The sequence below is a fragment of the Microcebus murinus genome, chromosome X (genome assembly GCF_040939455.1).
Source record: "Microcebus murinus isolate Inina chromosome X, M.murinus_Inina_mat1.0, whole genome shotgun sequence".
Taxonomy (NCBI): Eukaryota; Metazoa; Chordata; class Mammalia; order Primates; family Cheirogaleidae; genus Microcebus; species Microcebus murinus.
In genome coordinates, this window is record NC_134136.1 from 91112950 (window position 1) to 91137746 (window position 24797).

Sequence of the window (24797 nt, forward strand, 5' to 3'; positions counted from 1 at the left end):
TAAACATATTTTTAGCTATTTAGAACCCACCTACTTCACATATTCCATGAAACTATACCCCAAATCAGCTAGCCAACCTGCACCCAACATGTGCTAGCCGGAAATAAGACAAACCCTATAGCTATAAAAGACTCCTAACTGCTGCTGTTCTTCAGAGCTCTTTGATCCAGAGAAACTCCACCTTGCTGCTGAGTGACATCACTTGGACACATAAGCCCCCTCTCCGATTTCCCCTACTCCCTCACAAGGTCTCTAGCCCTATTTCCCTTCTAATGCCGCTGTCTCGGGAAAATCTCTAGCTGTGAGGGACCTTCCTCTCATGTTACCCTGTCCAAGTACCACCCAAATAAAGTTTGTGTGTTAACTGCCTCTCATAAACCTTTATTTTCCGTGATCAACCCCAAATCCCCAAACTTACCACATCAACCCAACTAAATAAAGTGTTCAAGTAGGTTCCAAAAGTGTGAAATATGGCCTCCCATGTATCCACAAACAAGAGGAGAGGAGGTTCCCTGCTATTCAGCAACAGCTCAGAGAAATTGAAGAGTTGAGGAAATCTGCTGAAGGTTTAAAGACCTATGGAATGGTCAATATTTATCCCCAACTCAGGGTAGAGGATCGTTCATGAATTACTGGGTAAATAGAAAGTGGTCAACTCCTAAGCAAAATGACAGATGGGCCAAGATTTTCCTCTGAACCCTTCAACATGCATTTCTCCTCTTAGACTTTCTCTATCTTTAAAGTTTCCAAGATAAAACCTACTCTCAGCAGAAAATCTGACTTATATTGGGTTGTGCTGAACTGGAAAGGACCTGTGTGAGCTTGTGGTTAAGAGCACAAACTCTCAAGCCAGACCAGCCAGGTAGAATCCCAGCGCTGTCATTTACTAGATGTGTAACCCTGGGCAAATTGCTAATCTCACTATGTTTCAGTTCCCTAGCTCATTAGGGTGTTGTGAGAATTTAATTGGACACATTTTATGTGCCTCCTCAGAGTCTCTTGGCCTCATTAGCTCCTCAGCTGTTAGCCTCTCATGGAGACCCCTGGGTGCCACCACTGCTACCACTGTTGATGTCTGCAGACGCCTTGGCTCCTCCTAGCTGACTGCCAAGTTCTGACATGACCTCAATTGCCCCAGAAGCAGTGGGAGGTACAGCAGCTCCAGAGTCTCGGCTTGACCTGACTGACCCACTGAGGCTCTGCATCCTCCCTCCACGCCAAGACTTGGATAAAGATTGAAGCTATAGCATGTGGCATGTGGCCTCTTCAGAGGATGCCTGAAGAGACCAGGTGACACAAATCAGAAGGCCAGAGAATTAGCCCCCCATGCTGCAAATTTTGACTAAAGAGGGATGGAAGATGTGGGATGACAGAAAACTTCTTCATCTTTCTTGTTCCCTTAGAAAGTTCTGAGGTACAGTTTGATCAGGCACCCTACATGGCTACACATCTGTCTCACTTCTTTTCTCTCTCACTCTCACTGCCCTGGGATTGTGCAAAAGGTTTGCCTTAGGCTCTGTTTTCTGGAGAACTCAAGCTAAATTAGGATAAAAAAAATGGATACATGTAAAGCATCCAGAACTTTATCGTCGGTATGGTTGTCACTAGCCACATGGGGCGACTGAGCACATGAAATGTGGCTAGTCTGCATTGAGATGTCCTGTGAGTATAAAATACACACTGGATTTCAAAGAGTTGCTACAAAAAGTGTAAAATATCTCATTATAATTTTACATTGACTACATGTTGAAATGATATTTTGGATATACTGGATTAAATAAAATATGTTATTAAAATTAATTTTACCCATTTTTTTTTACTTTTTTAATGTTTACTAGGAAATTATAAGTTTCATGTTGCTTCCATATATTTTTATTGGACAGCTCTGACTTAAAACTTACCACGTCACAAACTCTATAAAGAATGTTAGCCATTTTCATTTTCCTTCCCGAGAAGTTCTAGAGATTTGCTGTCAGTAAGGCCTAATGATAAAAGGGAATATGGGAGTGGAAATGTAAATAGATAAGGGAAAAGGGAACGAATATTGATTACATACCCTCTAAGACTATCTATTATCATCCCTATTTGGCAGATGAGGAAATAAAGGCTCAAAATAATTTTCCCAAGGTCACGGAAGTATTAAAAACAACAGAGCTGAGAGTTGAACCCAGGTCTGCTCGACTCCACAGTCTATGCTCCCATCAGTCTACCATGCTGTTGAAGGATTGACTCTAATGGTACAGTTTCAATAACAAGACAGTGAGATTTTCTGTCATGTGTTAGGGCTTCCTAGAATCCTTCAAATCACTTACACAGGTTACCTACACCAACCAATTTAAGAGCTTGTGCTGGACAAAAGTCGAGATCTCTCCTTCTCTCTCTTTCTTTCTCTCTCTCTCTCACCTCAGGTGCACAGAATTGAATTGGTCACATACACGATAATCCATGGCACAGGGTCATCAGACATCCATGAGAGCCCCTCCCTGTTGTTTTGTATTGTTTTCCTACATCATGCCCAATCTCAAGCCCATTCCTCATAGGCTCTCAGTTGAGCATATGCAGGAAATGTATAAGGAATTAATGTTGTTTTCATGCCTACTAACACAACATCCATTCTGCAGCCCATGGATCAAGGAGTAATTTTGACTTTCAAGTCTTATTATTTATACATTTCTGTAAAGCTATGGCTGCCATAGGTAGTGATTCCTCTGAAGGATCTGAGCAAAGTAAACTGAAAACCTTCTGGAAAGGATTCAACATTCTAGGTGCCATTAAGAACATTTGTCATTCATGGGAGAAGTTCAAAATATCAACATTAACAGGAGTTTGGAAGAAGCTGATTCTAACTCTCATGAATGACCTTGAGGGGTTCAAGACTTCAGTGGAGGAAGTAACTGCAGATGTGGTGGAAACAGCAAGAGAACTAGAATTAGAAGTGGAGCCTGAAGGTGTGAGTGAATTGCTGCAATCTCATGACAAAACTTGAACGGATGAAGAGTTGCTTCTTATGAATAAGCAAAGAAAGTGGTTTCTTTCTTTTTGGCCCCTCTCTGTTCTTGCTTTCTTTTCTTTTCCCTTTTTTTTTTATTTCAAAATATTAAGTGGGTACAGATGTTTTTTATAAATGGCTTGAGTCAGGGCTATAAATGTCCCCATCATATGAATAGTGCTCATTGTACGCTTTAGGTGGGTTTTTGCCCTTCCCTTCCTCTGTCCTCCCCCCCTGCTTGATTTCCAATGACTTTTACTTTCCTCTGTGAACATGTGTGCCCAATGGTTAGTTCCAATTTATTAGAGAGCACATGTGAAAGTGGTTTCCTGAGATAGAACCTACTCCTAGTGAAGTTACCGTAAGCACTGTGGAAATGACAACAAAGGATTTAGACTGTTCCATAAACTTAGTTGATAAAGCAGTGGCAGGCTTTGAGAGGATTGATTCTAATTTTGAAAGAAATTCTACTGTGGGTAAAATGCTATCAAATAGCATCACATGCTACAGAGAAATCTTTCGTGAAAGGAAGAGTCAATCCATGTGGCAAACTTCATTGCTGTTATATTACAAAATTGTCACAGCCACCCCAGCCTTCAGCAACCAGCACCCTGATCAGTCAGCAGTCATTAGCACTAAGGCAAGACCCTCTACCAGCAAACAGATTACTACTCTCTGGAGCAGGGGTCCTCAAACTTTTTAAACAGGGGGCCAGTTCACTGTCCCTCAGACCGTTGGAGAGTGCAGTGCACATTCCACACATGCGCACTGTGGGCCCGGGACAAGTCGGCTGCTAAGCAGGACAGGCAGCGGCAGCAAAAACACCAGGCGGATGGGATAAATGTCCTCCGCGGGTTGCATGTGGCCCATGGGCCGTCGTTTGAGGATGCCTGCTCTGGAGGCCCAGATGATCGTTAGCATTTTTTAGCAATGAAGTATTTTTAATTAAGGTATGCACATATTCTTGGACATAATGCTATTGTACACTTAGTAGACTATAGCATAGTATAAACATAACTTTTATATGCACTGGGAAACCAAAACATTTGTGTGGTTTGCTTTATTACAATATTCACTTTATGACGGTGATCTGGAACTAAACCCACACTATCCCAACGTCTGCCTGTGTTGTCTTTTTGTCTTCTCCTCAATTTCAACGCCCTACATTTAACTTCTACCAACTTCCAGGTCCCCTTCTATGTACTGGCTTGCTTTTGTCTGGCTGACAGACTCTGTCAATTAAAACCTATGAAAACATTTAATGACAATCACCAGATCTCTTGCTCAAAACTTCTTTTGGACTGATAAGTAACAGATGGCCTCAAATCAGTATGTGATGCTGGGAAAATCCACCAGCCAAGTGTCGGTAGTTACTCAGAGACACTCAAAGTCTCCCAAGACAGATGAAAACTGACTCCTGACAAACAGTTGCCACAGCCAGGAGTGGAGGCTGCTGGAGAAAAGAATCTGGCTAGGAAGACTCCATTGGCAGAAACTCTGAGGATGGGGGAGAGCAGTCTATAAGAAAACTGGTTGAGACAGGGTGGAAAGGCACAGAAATCAATGTTAAAGGAACTAAGACAGAGAAAAAAAGGTCAGGTTATTTTTCTTTCTCCTTTTCACAGCCCAACTCTCCCTCTCTCTTGAGGATGGATCACTTCTTTGTCATGAGAGAATAACGGAAGGGGGTGGGGGTGGGGTGGGATGGGGAAGCCAGCATTGTTCTTAGACCCCAGACATGAGAGGAAAACTAACCAGAGGCAGGTGTTTGAAGGTGGTGGGACAGAAGAGCCTTGTTCTGGACTTCAAACTGGCTTCCTTTATAAGGAACCATTTAAATTTCTCCAATTGCTATTTAGTTGGTCCAGGAAAGAAAGATTATGGCCATCATGGCTTCCTTCCATAATGCTACAAATGATTATCTACATGAAAGCAGAGAGAGCAAAGGGAGCTTTAAGGTTTCATAAAATAGAGGTAAATTATCATTGTTTCATTCCTCAATGAACCTGGACGAGCTCGACCTTAATCAAATGATGTTGCATTCCAAATGTAACAGCTATATTCTCAACACGAAAGACTCTAATCGATGGCGACATGAGAGCATTGTATCTGTGGAATTTTGTTTCATCTTTTGGCTTCAGGAGGGAGGTAAAAGGCAGAGGATGCAGAAGAGCAGTTACCCCAGGTGAAACACCATCAGTGTATTCAAGATATTTCTAAAAACAAGAGAATAAACTTGAAAAGCCTGAAAAACAAAACCAGGGGGTGGGGGTGGCAGGCAAATTACCAGAAAAATTTCACATGGGAAAGACAAAAACTATTCTAATTTTCATACTTAAAAAATTAAACATGTATTTTGAAGGCCTTCTTAAAGCATTGGTTTATATCATTGGACACTGTTTCACATCTCTGTGCAGAAACACCTCTACTCTTGCTGTCTCCTGGACCGTCTAGACTTTCCATCCCTCTTTGCCAGGTCAGTTCTCTCCTTTATACTTAGGCCTGCTTTTCTTGGACCTCTAGATTGGGCTGAGCCTACTATTCTGCCTTCCCATTATCCTTCCGTATTCACTAATCTGCTGACTCACACAGTGCACTCATGTTATCAGTTGATGTGAGCCCCCTTTGCTCTCTTTGCTTTCATATAAATGATCATTTTTAACATTATGGAAGGAAGCCATGATGGCCATAATTTCTCTTTCCTGGACCAACTAAATAGCAATTGGAGAAATTTACATGCTTCCTTATAAAGGAAGCCATTTTGAAGTCCATGTGGCCCTTCCATTGCACCCTCCCAGCTCCCTGATTTTTTCATCTTTTCCCTTCATACCTTCACAGAGTCTTGCACATAGTACATGTCTGCTGATCTCATCCAAACTATAAGGTCATACCTTACTAGGGTACCTTCCCGGGAAATCCTTCCAATTCTCCATGGCCATGTGGAAGTTCTTCCAGGCATGGCAGGTCTGCCAGTTTCCTCATGTTGTTTCACTTAGCCAAGGGAATACTAACCAGCCCCTGGATCTACAATGGATGGTGAAAAGGATTCCCCGTGGTTTAAGACCACAACATACTCCTCCTTTAGTAAAGTAGTTACTATCAATGACTTAGAGTCTGTTTGACATAAAAATTTGAAATACTTGGCTATCTTGGAGTACCCATACCTGTCCAGAGGAGTACAATTCTTTTTGTAAAAACAGATTTATTGAGACATAATTTTAAACTTCTAAAGCTTCAAGTAATCAGAATTATATCTGACACTGAATTTGCTCATCCCATTTAGCATGAGTATGAGTATCACATTTAGCATGAGTATGGTCAAAGCTATGTGATCCCAAGGATTTGTGCCTTGTTCAAAATAAAGGACAGTGTTTGGCTTTATATATGCCGATACCAGCTTTTAAAATATTGATGACCTTCACCTCACTTATATCCACAAGATCTCAGCTTTTAATACAACATACAAGAGTCTAAAGACAGCTCTTTAAAACTATTTTGTAGTTTTTGCTGTGGTTAGAAAAAATATGTAATGCATTCCTGAGAAAAGACTTATTATGTCCTAGAAGTATAAGCAGTGACAGCCATAGAAATAATTACAATGATATGGTAAAGTGTCTGTTTGCCTTTATTGAAGGTGACACCTTGGCTTTTTATAGCTTTCATTGTGTTCTTGGTCTAAATTTCCCTGCTAATTTATCATCCTGATCACTAGGGCCAAGTATGTTTGAATGGCACAGGATATAACCCTGGTTTAAAAGTGAACCTAACCATTCTTCATTTACTGGCAAAGGAGGGCTTATCAACACCACTGGAATGTACTTCCTAGGTGATTAGGTCAGCAAGGACATCTTGAAAGAATAAGAACATCTGCCACCCTTTGTGCACACCAAGAATGGTATTTCAGGGGTGAGTGGGCTGCCCTGAGCAAGAGCAACCTTTTGTACAGCTGATTTGAGCAGATTCTGACCATTGTTTATCTGAACATTCCTAAGTGCAAATGAAGTGCCAACTATGGCTGCCTACCACAGGACAAGTGCTTTGAAGATACTGGGTACATTTCTTTGGTGTCCTCCTATTTACTAAACAAGACTAACAGACCTAATTGTGCCCATTCTCAACACTGAATTAGAGCCAAGTTTTACACTTGTCTGTGGAATGATGTTGATCATCTGCTTAGGCTACGTGGCCTGTGTCGGGCTGGTCCTATAGAATGAACTGCTTCATGAAATTTGAGATGACACAGCACAGCACACAGCATGCTGGGGGCTTAACCTCCAGCCCAGCTATCTAAATCCCTGGGAGAGAGGGGTGCAGGAATATACATATGGCCAATGTCAACACAATTCAGGAGTAGACAAACTTGGTCTTGGATTTTTCTTCATCCCCCTATTTTGCATCATTTCCTTCCTTTTGACCTGGGGCAAATCCAGCAGTATCTGGCTGCCTACATAGCCCTCCATCTTGATCCTCAGGTGGTTACTGTGCTCTTACTATCCACGCCTTATGTATAAGCCATTACAAGACATGATCCTTGCCCCTCTATTTTCTTTCTTTCTCTCCCTCCCTCCATCCACACAAGCAGAATTGCTTCTTCTCCCTCTGGACTATCATGGAATGTTCACACAGTGCTGTTTAGTGTTTCCTGTGCCACATTATACCTCTGATGTTTGCTGGTTTCTCTCCCCAGATGGGCTGGGAGCTTTTCTGAAGTCAGAAATTGTTATCCTATTGACATCGTATCTCTAGGGCACTGCACAATGTGCATTCAGCAGGTCCCTACTAGGAATCATGGAAGAATGGGACATGTAAAGCAAATGCTGTCAGTCTAAAAATCTCATGGGTTATGAAGATGGGATGGCTGCGTGGATCTGGGCAGAAGTAAGATGCTTGTGAGCCAGGACAGCTGAGAAGGCTGCACTGGAAAGAGGGGACCTGGGTTGACCTTGGTTACTAGTAGCAAGGGGACAAAGATGGTGAAATTCTCATCTCCATTTTTCCACAATACTTTGCAATATGCTCTGTTTTCCCCTCCACCCTGTGTCAAAAGGAGACCAGGAAGTTCTCTGTCTCATGCTATCTCCTTTCCTTTCTTCCCCCACCTACCCCTTAAAATATACTTGTTTAAGGTCCCAAAAGGGAAATTCAGCCAGAATTCACTAGGATGACTGTGAATTTCTTAGGTGGAACTTTTAAAAGCATTTTTCATAGCATCTAATTAAATGTGAACTAGAAAAGAAAAAAAATCAATGGAAATAATCAGTAGAGAATGGAATTGTTATCAAAAAGAAACAGAAATTTATTGTTAAAAATCTTAGATTCTTAAAATGATTGAATAATATTAGGTTTCTATTAGTAGAAATTGTCTCAAAGAGATAATGACCATCTATTTTTTTAAATGTCCATTTAATGTTGAATTTAACATTAAATATTACAGGATTTTCTTAGCTCTTTTCTATTTGTGTCTATTTTATTACACTGAAAATCTTGATTCCTAAAAACATTAACAAATTTACTCATTTGTTTTACTTTATAATACACATAAAATTGTTATGAAATTATAATACCAATACTAACAATAAAATCACAGAGTGAAGTTTAAAATTTTTCTGTTTTTTTTTTTTTTTTTTTGTCTTTAGAACATAGCCCGCTAAAAATGTACAATCAGAGAGCTATGTTTAAAAGCCCTTAAAATAAATGTTTTCCCTGTGTGGTTATATTGCTGATATCTTTATACCAATTTTTGGTTCTTCATTTATTTATGTTTTTTTTTTTTTTTGAGTCAGAGTCTCACTTTGTTGCCCGGGCTAGAGTGCCATGGTGTCAGCTTAGCTCACAGCAACCTCAAACTCCTGGGCTTAAGCGATCCTCCTGCCTCAGCCTCCCAAGTAGCTGGAACCTCAGGCATGCAGCACCATGCCTGGCTCATTTTTTTCTATATATTTTTAGTTGGTCAATGAATTTCTTTCTATTGTTAGTAGAGACAGGGGCCTCGCTCTTGCTCAGGCTGGTTTCAAACTCCTGACCTTGAGCGATCCTCCCGCCTCAGCCTCCCAGAGTGCTAGGATTACAGGCGTGGGCCACCACACCCGGCCTATGGTTATTTTTTATTTTAAGATTTTTTTCCTTTTCTGGTTTAACTTGATGTGTTAAATATCTAAACATTTACATCTTTCAAAAGTAAAAATAAAAAGACATACTAAGAGAAGTCTCAGGTCCATCCTAATCCCCCCAGCCCTTACCTCAAGGGGAACATTTGTTAAATATCCAGTTTTTAAATCGATCACAGAGCACTCTGATTTCTAAATAAAATAAATTAAAAGAGAGGCCTTTGGCAAGGAGAATTCCTTCCTGGGCAAGTGTTGTTTTCCAAACCCAGTGCCCCTCACACCTCTGCCATTAGGAGAATATCTGTTATTTCCCCACCCCTCCCGCCAGCCAGACCCATGAACTTGCTGGAATACTTCAAAGGCGGGGGGGGGGGGGGGTGCATATATGTTACCTGCTTTTGTGATTTAATAGTTTTTTAAATGCTACTTTGATACGTTGTTCTTCTGAGCTTGGGAAGGAAAAAGCACCTCCCATGGGAGGGGCTCCATTTAAAATGTGCCCAATAGAATCAAAGAAGTCACATTTTCCGTGAAATAGGAAATGTTCTGAGTTTACTATTAAATAACGCGCAAAAGTGTTCTAAGTTTACTATCCAGTATTACGACTGCCAAAAACCCACTGCCGTTTGGATGTGCTATAAAAGTGTTTCCATGAAGGCTACATAAAGTATATTTTTTAATCAAATTAAGGTAAAAGGAATATGGACAAAGTTATATTTCGTTGATAAAGTGTTCTAAATAACATCCTGCCCCTGAAATCTCCTGGATGAAGACAAAAGCTAGAAAATGTTGGCAGCTACTTCTCTCTAGCTCTGGTACAGGGAAAAGCGTGTGTGTTCACCAACGGCCTGCCCTATCTTGGAACCTCCATCAGCTCTTCACATTGGAGATCATCCCAGTCTTGATCATAAATCGTGTGTCAACCCACAACCAACACAGGCTGATTAGCAAGTAGGTCGCTTTCTGGCTGGGAGAGAATTGCTCAAGGGACTTTGGGGTCTTCCGATGCTTGTAGAGCTAAACCAAAGCAAGGGAAGGGAGATATCTGGTAGAAACACCTAGAAAGCTGTCCAATAGATCCATTATTCTAGAGATCAAGCCATGCCCCGAAAAGCCACATGGACGAAGTTAAAGCAGACAAGACAACACCTGTCTGTGGACCCCAAGGGGAGCCACAAGCCTCCAAGCCTCTGGCCACCATTGCTGTCACTGCCTGAATTGAAGAAACCTGCAGCGAACAATTTAGGCCTTGCACAAACAGTTCACATTTAAAGAAAAAAATCAATCTGGTTTTTATTTCCCTACGTCCTAATCCCCTAAACACTTTAACATGTAATTTAGCTAATTTTATTGTTCTCTTAATTTTTGAGTAAGCTCATTTTAAGCTCATTTCAATCCTTCTTAATCCCTATATTGTCTATCTTCTTACTACTTTACCTTAGTTTTTCTTATTCCAGAATTTTAATGATTTCATTTACTCATTTGAAAATATTTATTGATCATCTTTTATGTATGTTTCAGGTGCTGAGGGCACAGCAGTATGTAAGAGCTGAGTGAATTGCATTGTAATGTAAATGTTTAAAAACATTTTAATGTTTGGCAAACTACTTTGGAAATTAAATTTTGAAAAACTTAGTTACCATCCAATATATAAATATTGTATTCATCTGCCCATCAGAAAAAAGATTGTTTTCGTTATGTCTGTAGGACACATGAACACAACCCAAAGCTTTTTCGTGGAAGTAAAAATAGCAACCACCTATAAAGAGCTCACTCTGCACCAGTTCTTAGTACTTTACATATATTAACCAATTTAATCCTCCCAACAACCCTCTGAGCTGGGTCATCAGGATTATTTCCATTTTACAGATGAGAAAATGGAGGCCCAGCAAGCTTAAGTGACTTCTCCAGAGTGAGTCAGTGGTGGAGCTGGCCTTGAACCAAGGCCATCTGGCTCCAGATTGCCTTTCTCTGACCCCAGTGGGGCTGAGGCCTCCTCAAGGTTTGCATCTGACAACAGAATTTAGAACAGCAAGAGGCAAGTAGAGGCGTTTTTTGGAAAAAGAATTATGTTCCAAAAAGAGCTGGTAATAAATATTGCTGATTGGCTGAATGATAAGGATGGAATGAGGTTTGGAGAATTTAATACTCTCATGAAATAAACATGTGATTTTGACCTTCCAGACGTGACAGAAACTATTCAAACTATCCCATTTTTATATTTCCTCCCGTTTCAGCCTTCACTTTAAACTGTGCTGTCCTGGCAGAATCTCGCTCAAAATTGGCTCTGGCTCTCCAAAGACTGAATAAATGCTCAGACACATACAACCTGGGAAACAGGCACGCACCTACCTTTGGGAATATCAAAAACACAAGCGTTGTTGCTCATAAAGGCATACAGCAACTGGCACTAAATCCTCCCACATTTTTTTTTTTTTTTGTGGATGTAGGAACTAAAGCTCTGAAAGGTTAAATAAGATTTGTCAAAACCCGCAGAACCAGACCATTTAACACCTTCTACAGGAGTCTAATCAAACTGTTCTCAAGATGGGTAAACTGCTTCGTCTTCAATCTCATGCCGGTGCGTGTTACAAAGAGTGGCCCCCAGACCACAGCATCACCCAGCATCACCTGGGAGCCTGTTAAAAATGCAGAATCTCAGACCCCACTCCAGACCTGCCGAATCAGAATCTGTATTGTATCAAGACCCTCGGGTAATCCAAATAAATATTAAAGTCAGAGAAGCATTAGAATGAATAGTCACTACTTCCACTTCCACTCATTACTAATTCCAACTAGATATTTTAGTTGCAGTGAGGGGGGTTGTTGTTGATTCTATGTTGGTTATAAATATATCCCTCGCTTGAAAGGTATATTCCCAGCCTCACCTCATAATTTAACTTAAAATTATCTTCCTGATGCAAAACAATCTTCAGATTGTTTTTATGGTGGATCTATCCATTTTAAGACCCAGTTATTCCTTGGTGAGCAGATATTAAGCCTTCAGATGTGCAAAACTATGTTTCTTATGAGACCTACCCAGAAATGGCCAATCGCCCCCCCATCTTTACAATGACTCACACTAGTGTCCTTTCTTCAGGGCAGGTTAATTACCTTTCCCAAATCGCAGCACATCCCTTTAGCATAGACTGCAGGCATAAATCTCAGCCCAGCTCCTGCTCCTGCTTGAGTTACCATGAAGTAATCAAAATAATAATACAGCTACCACTTACATGGTGTTTACAGTGTGTCTGGAGCTATTCTGAGAGCTTAATGTATAAAAAAGTCACTTAATCCTCGCAGAAACCCTATTTTATGGATGAGGAAACTGAGGCACAGAGAGGTTAAGTGGCTTGCCCAAGGCCACACAGCCCGTTCATGGTAGGGATTCTAACCCAGGCATTCTGTCTCCAGAGTCCACACCAAAAACCATGGCAGCTTGCTGCCTTTCGAAATCCAAATTAATGCTGCCAAGGTTCCAAATGGCATTATTATTAAAATGCTCTCATAATAATGATTTATCATTGACTTAGGAGAATATGATTCACTTCAGAGATTTTACTTGACAAAAATAAATAATAGAGGTTTGCAGCTACTAAGATATTATTTTCCAAAGTTAAAACATTACCTCAGGTCTCTAATCCTTGGTTGTGATTGCAAGACCACATGGTCTGTGGCTTGAAAATGCTTTAAAATATGCTTCTGATTGTACCTGGAACCAGCTCCAACCTTAAAATTGCCTTATGTTTTCAATAAATGAGATGCAGTTGTAAACTCTAAGAATTCATGATATTGCTGGCTTTGCTTATCTATTAAATCACTGGTCTGATTTCTCTTTTTAGCTCCTGACAGCTCAACAATTTTTCTACATGAAATCTTATGGACAATTTCAAATACGCAATCTGGGCAAAGTCTTGTGCTCCGGTGGAAGTGGGGGTGGGGACCTCCGGACCTCACTATTCATGTGGCTCAATATCCCCTCGAGTCCTGGAAACCCGGAATGAAAAACACCATGTGAGACAGAGTGAGCAGCTTCACATCTGCATTAACTCAGCTCCCCTTAGACCTCTCTGCCTGATACTACACCCAACCGCGTCCTTTGGCCTCACACCAGGAAGACCTCACAGGATCTTAACTCTCTTCTGCAGAGCTGAAGGGAAGACAACTCTTCCTCCGCAAACAGATGAAAAAGGGCACTCGCTGCCCAGTGCTTGGCGAAATAGAAAAAGCTCCCAGGAACACAACAGAGGTTTGTTTCCAACAGCAAAATAAGCAATAGGCCCGCCAGGGGTGTGGGCAGCAGTCAGATTTGCTGAATAGGGAGCAAACCTTTGATTATGTTTTTCCTTCAATTACTTCCATTTGCATTAGAAACACAAAGCAAAATAATACATACACCTAGGCATGGTGTAAGTAAAGAATTGTGGTTATAGTGCAGGAAATACAAAAACCGTAAGTCCCAACCAATAGTCATGACCTCTCTGTTAACCATGCAATGCATTCCATTGAGTGGCTGGTTAGTAGTCACTACCAAGCCCTTAGCCTTGGGGATGCACATTAAACCACTTGGGTACGAGCGTCGACTATAGCTGACAGCCACAGATGAACGCCGAGTCGACTTTAGCCTACAGCTATGATATGACTTTTCTAATTTTTCATTTATCAAAATAAAATTGTGAACATTTAAAAATAACGTAATAAAAACATATATGTATATGTTACCTATTCTGATTTACATTACAAGCAAAGCTGCCTGTAAAGTAAAACAAGCTTTCAGTGCTTTAAAGCTTTCCTCATCACACAAGAGCAAAATGGATTCATCATCAATGCACAGCACAAACTATCGTGCGGGCTATGAGTGCCGGCTGTGGGCAAAGTTTTGCGGCCAGTGAGCACCGTACTGAAGTGATTAAAAAATTAAAATTTACTAAGTTACTACTTAAAATAGTTTTAAGTGCTGGTTAACCACTGGGAGAATGGCAAAGCAGCTCCCAATATCTTAATATTCTCAATGCCAGGTGCCATGTGTGGTACTTGATGTCAAGGCCCCAATCAGATCCTCTTGGATCCCTTTTAACCATTTCTGTGCCCTCTATCCCAAAGTTGATAGCCAAGACCAATGACTGCTAGGTGAGGAAACATGAAAGCCCAGCTCCCTTGCTCACGGTGGGTCAGGACAACTCTGAGGCATACTGATCCTCCCCAGTCCCCTACAGGATCAAGCAGAAGCCACTCTCTTCTGGACTTTGCCTGAGATGGCACTCTTGCTTGGCTTCCTCCCCTACCTTGTCCTGGTTCCTTTTATATTTTCCCAGGAGCACTCCCTTAAAAATCATTTGCACAGGAATCCTCATCTCAGGGTCTGCTTCTAGGAAACCCCACCTAAGAGAGCACACTACCCAATTCACCAATGCCTCAAACCGGTTGGTATGAGGAATCCTAGCCTCTCCAAAAGCAGTTCTGGTGTGCAATTAACACAGTACTTGCCACACCCCTTTCCTCCTACAAATATGTTCATAATCTTTAGCCTAAGTTTATCTCATTTGATCAAAAAGGTGGGACCCTTAATCTAAACAGTATAAAGTACTCAGTTGAGAAGAATGTATAGGGCATGTTATGCATGGGTTAAATAAATAATGGTCAAGTTAATTTTAAAAAATAAACTTTCTATAATGTAGTAATGTGCTTCCCTTACTAAGTTGGGCATAAGTCATTTACATAATTCTTTCTGAAGTACCATTGGTCTTGCTTTTTGATTTTTTTTAAAGGTTGTGATCTTGCAGTTCCAAGGAGCTATAATAAAAGCATAAAATTGCACTATAATGAAAGGAATTGGGCTAAATCAGCACACATATTAAGGCGTATCTTGAAAATTGCTTTTAGACTAAATTCTTTATATAGGCTTGCTTTCTTATAATTCTCTAACTTTATGGGTTTTCATGCAGCAGAAAAATTTCTGGGTTCCCTTAGGTTGCACTTATTCTGATACCTATGAAGCAAGTCCAATCCAAGGGATGTGAATTACAATAAACCCAATGAGAGCTGGTGACCCAGAAGGGACCACCCTTATGTCACTGCCCACCTCAGGTCTCATAGACACACATAGCATGGCTTACCTTTATTCCCATGGCTTCTCCAGAAATGACAGCAATTGTCACGCCATCTTTACTGGGTTTAGGGATCTCTTCACTTTTCAGTTCCTGGTACTGAGGTTCCACCATCTTCTCTGAGCTCCTCAAATTAACCCACAGTTGTAGGCCATGGGCTGGCTCCTCTGAGCAAGGCATCTCGGCGTGCAGGATGCCCCGGCCTGCAGTCATCCACTGTAACACCAAACCAACAAGAAGGAAAGCTAACTACGCTCCCAACAAGTCTGCAGGTGGAACAATTACAACATTGTCACTAAGGAAGGCGTTACCAAGGCATCCAGAGGAATAACAAACATCAGTGACAGGCCGGGCGCGGTGGCTCATGCCTGCAATCCTAGCACTCTGGGAGGCCAAGGCAGGAGGATTGCTCAAGGTCAAGAGTTCGAAACCAGCCTGAGCGAGACCCCGTCTCTACTAAAAATAGAAAGAAATTAATTGACCAACTAAAAATACATATACAAAAAATTAGCCGGGCATGGTGGTGCATGCCTGTAGTCCCATCTACTCAGGAGGCTGAGGCAGGAGGATCGCTTGAGCCCAGGAGATTGAGGTTGCAGTGAGCTATGCTGATGCCATGGCACTCAATCTAGCCTGGGCAACAAAGTGAGACTCTGTCTCAATAAACAAAACAAAACAAAACAACATCAGTGACAACTGCTAGAGCCCTTTGCAGTTGTCCAAATGCTTCCTATGCTTCCTCGTTTGAAATCAATGCATCAGAACTGAAATTCCTACAAATGGAAGAATACCCTCTTTGATATCCTTGAGTCTTAGATTGAGCTTTAAGATGGAGGGTTGCAGGCAGATTTGAGAAAAGCGGGATCAGGCAGGGGAAGAAGCCAACCAGCAGTGCAGTTACAACAGAGGGCTTAGCCAATCCTAAGTGGAGTTGGGATGAACCTTCAGAATTATCCCAACTTGAGGCAAGGCGGCCAAGTTTTTACACCTCCACATCAGCAAGCCATTCACTGTGGGCCACCCACAAGTAGAAAGCACAACTTTGGGAGAGGCAATTCCCTGCTGCAGAGGGCAGGCCCAGGGAGGGATCCAGCCATGAGCCTCAGCAGCCAGTATTCCCAGCAGCTGGAGGACACATGTGTGGGCCTAAATACACCATTGCAGGTCCCCAGTATCCACTACACTGCAGACGGCTGACTTGCCTCTCTGGTTACTCAATTCCGGTAATGGAGTCCTCACTACTTGGAGAAACGATAATTGCCTCCAGCATTGTATATATTCATCAAGCGTTTGTCTATTTCTTTATTAAGAGCAGAGTCAGGGGGCAGTCCCAGATGCTAATCTCAGAATCTGGGGTTGAAGGGATGGATCATGTTAGATGTGTTTCCTGCCCATCTTAGCTTGGGATCTCCCATAGAAGATCCCAAGTCAAGGACTTATGTGCAGGTACTTGATTTGGAAAGTGATGCTGAAAGCACAAGTGAGCAGTGAGTAAGAGTGAGACAGGCAAGGGGGAAAGCTGAAGAGGAGTGTGAACGAGCAGGTTACAACTGTGAACACCTGGGGCTCAATGGTACTGGGAACCACGGAGATGCACTTTAGAATTGTTGCATGGAGGAGAGAGGAAGTGAGGGTATTGAGACTCTGATTCCCACCCCAGTTCCCATGGGAGTGTTCAATCCCCACCACTTGGGCTGGAGAAAGCCCTTGGGCAGAGTAGCAGCACTCGAGGTGGGCTGCTGTGTGCACGCATGGGGACCATCACCACCTGAACTCAGTCGTGGGCCAAGGGGGTAGGATGCAGCCTACCAGCAGCATCCTTCACATGGCCCTTTTGGGGAGAAAAATCCTTAAACGAACAATTATGCAAGTAATTATTGCCATTACGATTGCACTTGGTGCTGTGAAGGATGACAGGGTTCTGTAAGTACGTGAAGTAGCTTGCCCCGTCCAAGGCAGCTTATCGGAGGGTGCAGCCTTCAGACTGAGATCCAAACAAGGAGTAAGAAGTGACCAGGGGAAGGGGAAGAGGATTCAGTGCAAAGGCAACAACAGCATGTAAAAAAAAAAAGACTTTGAGACAAGAATGAGCATTACTAGTTCCAAGATCAGAAATGTCAATGCATATTTTGAAGATTTCTTTCTTTTGTTAAGTCTAAATAGATTTCCCTCTCTCTTCTATTTGGAAAGGTTTGTTAAACCTTCTGATGTAGGGGTTGGCAAACTATAGCCTAAGGGCCCAATGCAGCTTGCCATCTGTTTTTGTAAAGGTTTACTGGCACATACACTCGCCCATTCGCTGGCGTGCTGCCTGTGGCTGCTTTCACGATACAATGACGGGGTTGAGAAGTTGCAACAGAGACCACATGGCCCCCAAAACCTATCTGGCCACTATAGAAAAAATGTGCTGATCCCGCTCTGATACAATATAAAGTAGATCTAAATACCCTCTCATGCTGCATTTCCTCTGTCTGATGATAGATAGCTATTGGTTTCCTTCAATGACATCCTCCAATTTTTAAGCATTTTCCTGTTCCCTTAACAGTGTTCTTCATATTTTCAATGCCTTGGTTTTCCTCTTTAGTTAGATATAAGCTAGTTTGGCAATATCTTTCTTAAAATGGCCCACCTATTGGATTTGGAGACCCACCAATTTATTGGCTCTGAGGCCATGGGCATCCTTCTTTAAAAACATCTTTAAATCCCCATTCCCTAGTTTTTAAAATGAGATAAAAACAGTACTTATCTCAAAGGGATCGTGTATATGAAAACACTGAATAAACTGAAAGACACTATGCAATCATCATCCTAATCAAACGTGAAATTATAATGATAGAACAAGTGTTGACCAGCGCCTCACATGGATGGCTGCTGAGTCAGCCCGATGGTGCAGATGGAAGAAGTCACCACTAACTACCATGATCAGGACACCTCCAGTCATCATATCTACCCTTGTAGGCAGTCTCCATTTCACGTTCTGCTCCACCAAGAGGTTACTGTTGACTTTTCACCATGAATCTTTGTCCTTCTGCTTTTCTGTCTTTAAATTCAATGAACATGAGTTCATTGAAATAACATGATTCAAATATGTGCATTCATCATTCCACTATGTGTGTGTGTGTGTGTGTGTGTGTGTGTATAAAATCCTAGAAAAATACTTGATATAGAGTTCAGACTTACAAAACTGAAAAAGATGACCCAAACATGTTAGGGGATTTTAGTTGTAACACATCTCAGACAAAACTAGAATGGTGGAAGAATTTGGGTCATTGTCTTAAGTGAAAACACCTAACCCTGCAAATGAGTTGAAAGAGAAATATTTGAGACATTTGGAAATGTCTCAAATGCAGCAGAGAAGTCTAGAAAGAGGAGAATGAAGCAGTCACTGAATTTGCCAACTGGAACATCACAAGTGAGTATTACCTGAATCGCTTCAGTAAAGGTTTGGAAGGGGTGTGCTGAGAAGCTAACTCTAATTTCAGTGAGTGGGGGACAAAATGGAAGATGAGAAAGTTGAGACAGTCACCCTTTGTTACTCTTTTGAGAAATGTAAGAAGCCTAGGTGGAAACTAAAAAGTGAAAGATTGAGGAAAATGTGAAAGAGGAATACAAGAGACCTGTGCAGGTTTCCAGGCTGAGTGGAAGGATCTGGAGAAAAGGAAAGGTCAAGCACATAAGGGAGAGAGGGTAGAAAGGGTGAGTGTGCTGGAACTGGGACCAAGCATGCACCCCCAAACACTAAACCACCAGCAATTCCTTGTCCTTGGCCATACCTGCAGGTCTCCTGGGTTCATTTTACCAACGTGTCCACAGAAGTCTTCATGGGCCATGCTGCCTCCTTCCAGGAGGTAAGATACCTTTAAAAAAAACAAATAAAAAATAGGTCCTTTGCCCATTTTTTAATTGGGTTATTGGGGGGTGTTGTTGTTTTTATTGACTTATATGACTTCCTCGTATATTTTGGATATTAACCTCTGATTGGATAATATAGCTTGCAAATATTTTTTCCCATTCTGCAGGTTGCCCTTACTTTAAAAAAATAGCCAAAGGACCTGAATAGACATTTTTCCAAGGAAGACATATAAATGGCCAACAAGCATATGAAAAGGTGTTCAACATGAATAAGTTCTGGAGACCCAGTGTTCAGTATGGTGACTCAAGCTAATAATAATGTACACTTGAAACTTGCTGAGAGAGGAAATCTTCAGTATTCTCACCACACACACACAGGTAACGATGTGAGGTGAAGGATATGTTAATAAGTTAATATGTTAATTCATTCCACAATGTATACTTATATCAAAACATCATGTTGTCTACCTTGAATATATACAATTTCCACTTGTCAATTATACCTATTTGTCATTGTCCTTTGGCTTTTCTGTCTTTAAGTTTCATGTTCATTGAAACAATGAAAGTGGAAAAAAAGAAAAAGAAAACGTATGTATTGGGTAGCTGTGAAGAGTTGTTTGGTTTTTTTACACAGAGGGTTTGTTGAGGAAAATGTCAGGAGCAACGAAGACAGTAGAGCAAGCTGAGGGAATAAATTTCAGTGACAGGGCTGTACTAACCCATACAATGTCTCCGAGAGAATTCCAAACAGGTGATCCTTCCTCCCAACAGATGCAGCCCTGAGCATGCCAGAGTTCACAGACAGGTAAAAGGAGCCCCCCAGTTACCCCCTCAGCCCTGCTGTGGTAGGCCGTGGGGCTCAGGGTGAAAGAGAGACAGCCCCTGTCAAAACAGCGGGGTCGTCCCTGTTTACACAGGTGTGGGGGAGGACATACCTCAGGTCTCCACACCTTCCCCAAAAACGCTGATTCAAGAAATCCAAATAAAACGTATTTCTGACACCAGGCACACAAACTCACTAGGTACTCAATAATGTTTATGAAATATGTCAAATATTTAATTCATAAGTTAAAGTCAACTTTTCCAGGGGCACGTGCATACTAAATCTAAAAGTGGAAAGAAATTCTGTTCTGTCCAGTAACCACTAGCCATGTGTGGCTGTTTAAGTTTAAATTAATTAAAATTACAGAAAATTAAAAATTTAGCACCTCAGTTGTACCGACTACATTTTGAGGGCTCAAAAGCCCCGTGTGGCTAATGACTACCATATTGGATAACACAGATTATAAACTATTTCCATTTTCACAGAAAGTTCTATCTGACAGCACAGCTCTAGATAAAATGAATTTGAAAATCAGCAGTCAGCTATGGTAGGCATTCTGTATGGACAGAAACACTTTCCCAGGATGTTTTGCAATCACAGTACCTCTTGGTAGAAGGCGATGGGCACCAAGTCTTAAAAGCAAAAGAAAATCAATCCCTTCTTATTTCATTATTCTGCTAAAAGGAAAAATCAAGCAACTCTAAAATTCTCATTTTAAGGTTATTATGATTACTCTACCAAAGAAAGATTAAAAAGATACCATATACTTAGCAAGAATTTTAGATTGCCTCAGGGACCTGGTAACATTGTTATTTGAAAAATACAATTTAACACTTAAAGCTTTAAATGTGTATATGTCAAAATGCAGGCTCTTCTTGTGTGATCTATTTGTATTCTACAATCCATTTTGCTCATTTCGTACACATTTGTGAAATTCATCTGTTAACTCCTACAAGAAATACCAATCAGCTTAAACAGTTCCGAAAGCTGTGTGCAAAACCATGTTTATCTGGAAACCACGTGTGGCTCCCCACCTCAGACTTAAGGGCAACAAGTTCTGACATTTACACTATTGGATAAATTTTTTGCACATTGCCATCCCAATGTCTTCTTTAAAGCTTAGTGCATTTGTCCTTTTTAGTCTTAAAATTTTCACTCCAAAATTTTATTGGCCGTTATTAAATGAATGAACCAGAAAATGCAGTCTGTGATTAAATCCCAACATCTCTTGTAATCAGGTAGCTAGACTTAATTTTTACTTAAATATGTTGAACCAAATAAAACAGTTTAAATCAGTATTTTAAAATAAATAATGCTTTTACCAACAAATCCCTAAAACCACAAAAAGAAACAGTGAAAATATTAAAATATTTAAAGAAAGTATAACAAAAAATAATATGCCCAAGAGGTAAGGGAAAATATTTATAAAGTTTTCAGCACATACATAATATACTGCTATTTTACATAAACAAAATGATTTCCTCCCCCATAAAAGAACTCCTCAAATATGTCAAGGCCAGATTGTTTTTGTAGTCTATGTTTTTGCTTTACCATAAGGTATATGAAGTAGAGCTAACCAGTCTTTTTTAAATATGAAAATTCAAAAAGTTGTTTTATAAATCATAAATGTCAATGGTTATTTATCATTTTCTTTCTACATTTGTGTATTTGGGAAATAATCACAAGATATCAATTCACAGATATAAAACCTATGATATAGTAATTTTAAAATAATAAATTAAGAAGGTAAGTTCACCAAAAATAATCATTTATTAATGTACTGAACAGACTACATTGCACTGAAGTCCTACAAAATACATCGCTGAAGTCCTACAATGTCTTAATACTGTGTTGAGAGATTTTTTAAAAAGTGGAAAAGACAGATACAGTAACTGTCTTCAGGAAGCTTATATTCTCACAGGGAAGACAGAGAGTAAGTGGGATTGGTAGATTTGAAAGAAGAAATGGAGTTTGCAGAGCCGAACCCTCTCTGCCCCCTTCTCTTGGGATTCAGCCTGCCCACAGAAAGCAAGTATTCTCTTTGCTCTTTGCCCCTGCGTCTCACCCCATGGTGGTCTGCAGGGGTCCAGCACAGCTGGTGAAATCAAAATCTGCCTAATTTTCAGGCAAAGTATCCAGAAGGCCACCTGCCTGCAGATATAAGCCACCTTCTCCAATATCAGCTTGATCAGCAATAAATGCATATTTTCATCTGCTATCTTTCTTACTCTTTTATCTTCACAGTTGGCTAAGAATTCAGGCTGGAAAAACAGGCCATTATTTACTATGCCTTCTAATTCCCAAATTAAAGGCAATAAAAGACCTGCTACTGCCATGCTGTTGAAGATTTATATTGTAGCCTTATATAATAATAAACCCTCCTCTTCTTAACTTTATCAGATGGCAGTTCTTGAAGCCAAATATTTACTGAACACTTACTACAGTGCAAATCAGGACTGGCTGTCATGAGGACTGTGTTTCATCCTGTAGAACAGTGTCGTTGAGGTACACTGGGTACAGAACCTTTACCCCAGCAGGTGGCAGGCAGACAGCTACAGAAATGAGAGGTTCTAGGTTTGAAGTCTAAACCTCCAGCTGGGAACTTGCTATGGTAATGGTATCAATACGACATAGGCATAGGAATAGAAGAGACCCATTTGTATGGGCAATTAATATAAGATAAAAGCAATTTTAAATCAATGTGGCAAGAATGCACTGTCTAATAAATGACATTGGAACAATTAACTGACCCTATGAGGAAAGAGAGTAAGTCCCCAGTATATACAAAAACGTGTTCCAAATGGATGAAGGATTTAAATGCAAATGATACACTTCTAAGATTTAAATCTAAGGAGGCAAAAAAATACAAAATGTCTTCACAAATCTATTCTTTGCAATGTTTATTATAATAGTATAAGACAGCAACAATCTAGATGATGGGTTAATACGAACACTTAACTAAATTATAGTATAGCCATGTAAGAAAATACTATGCAACTGTTAAAAAGTGATGTAGATCTTTATTTATTGACACAGGATAATGAAATATTTAATTGAAAAAGCAAGTTACAGAACAGCAATTCTATTTAAAGGAGTCAAATGAAACAATGCATTTAAATAGGCTCATTTAAATAAATTTGTATCCAGTCGTGTTAGCATGCATGGAGGTGCTCAGATGAACTCACATCAAAATGTGAACAGTGGTCATCTCCAGATGGTAGAATTGCAGGTGTGTTTTATTATCTTTTTTCCATTTTTCTGATAGTTGGAATTTTCTGCAATCAGTAATTTGCTTTCTTATAACTGAAATGACTTTTTTATTTTGGAAAAAAATTAAGATGCTGCTGCTAATCAGTGGATGAATATAAATGATATGCTTTATTCTACATAGACACTGGTGAATATCTGTTCCCTGCTTAGGTGAACAGGGCAATGAGACGTGAGGGGAAACACTAAGAATCAGAATAACTCCATACTACACATGAGGACAATGTAGCTCCAACTATAACATGTGTTACTGGGTGGAACAGACCTGTGATTTCTACAGCAGGCACTCATGTCAGAATAGGAAGAAAGCACTTAGGATCCAATACAAAGCTTAAATATTTAAGGGGAAAAGTTAAAAGCTTCCAACTTTTAAACAACCAGCCAAACTATAAGGAGTGGTGTCTAAAATCACATTGCTTGTCCTACTGCACATGCATTTTTTTTTTTTTTTTTTTTTTTTTTTTTTTGAGACAGAGTCTCGCTTTGTTTTCCAGGCTAGAGTGAGTGCCGTGGCGTCAGCCTAGCTCACAGCAACCTCAAACTCCTGGGCTCAAGCGATCCTCCTGCCTCAGCCTCCCGAGTAGCTGGGACTACAGGCATGCGCCACCATGCCCGGCTAATTTTTTTATATATATATCAGTTGGCCAATTAATTTCTTTCTATTTATAGTAGAGACGGGGTCTCGCTCTTGCTCAGGCTGGTTTTGAACTCCTGACCTTGAGCAATCCACCCGCCTCGGCCTCCCAAGAGCTAGGATTACAGGCGTGAGCCACAGCGCCCGGCCTGCACATGCATTTTTAATTAAAATAATTGCATAAGAAGGGCAATTCCATTTTGTTTGGGCCGAAGTTCCCCTTTGGGTTCTCAAAGAAATCTCTTTCAAATCATATGCTTTTCCATCCCCAAATATTTTTCAATTATCCGAGCCTAAGGGCTTTTGAGTTGCTAACCATCTAAAAATGTCAGGCAACTTTAAGAAGTAAATTGTGGTGAGCATGACTCATTTCAGGATGAAAATTTAAGAGAACACCAAGAGACAGTGTTTTTGTCAAATCTGATTTTAGGTAGCAATTTCAACACTGTTTTTTAAAAGATGGAAAAGATTGTTATCCCCTTTTTTCCTCTACCTTTGCAGTGTGGACATCTTCTTTTCCCAGGTAATACAAGAATTAACCTCATTTCTTTCATTCTAAATACTATAAAGTCTGAATTACAGAAGTCTGGTCAATGAAGTTTTATTGAATGCATAATGACTACCTTTTACTACTTAAAGCAAAAAGCATACTTTCAGCCTTGGTGGGGGAAAATCAGAAACCAAGAAAGCCACTTATCTTTTATTTACTATAATCTTCTATTTTATTTATGTTATGTTATTTATTTATTTTTGCTAAGTGCTATAAATGCTAGACTGGGGACTTACATATAAATTAATATCTGGAGAGGATTTTTTAAAAAGCTGAAGCAGTGCTTCTGGGAGTTGACAAAATCCAGATGATTTTTTAAGGCATTACATAATCACAAACACCTGGAGAATTGCCGTGGGTGGTTGACGAATTGTGAGTGTTATGTTTAAACTCAAGAGTTGCGTGTGTCTAATTAAGTAAGAAATCTGTAATCTGAAACAGGTGTTTTCTCAAAGCACTTGACGTGCT

General features: G+C 40.4%; 1 protein-coding gene across 2 annotated transcripts in view; it reads right to left on the reverse strand.

Moving 5' to 3' along the window:
• PIR (pirin) overlaps positions 1–24797 on the reverse strand; it is a 95360-nt gene that overhangs the window by 44589 nt on the left and 25974 nt on the right. For both annotated transcript variants that reach the window (XM_012784765.2, XM_012784767.3), the window contains exons 4-5: positions 18977–19060; positions 15213–15419 (exon numbers count right to left, since the gene is read on the reverse strand). In XM_012784765.2, coding sequence (XP_012640219.2) covers positions 15213–15419; positions 18977–19060 — 291 coding nt within the window. The remainder of the gene's footprint in view (positions 1–15212; positions 15420–18976; positions 19061–24797) is intronic.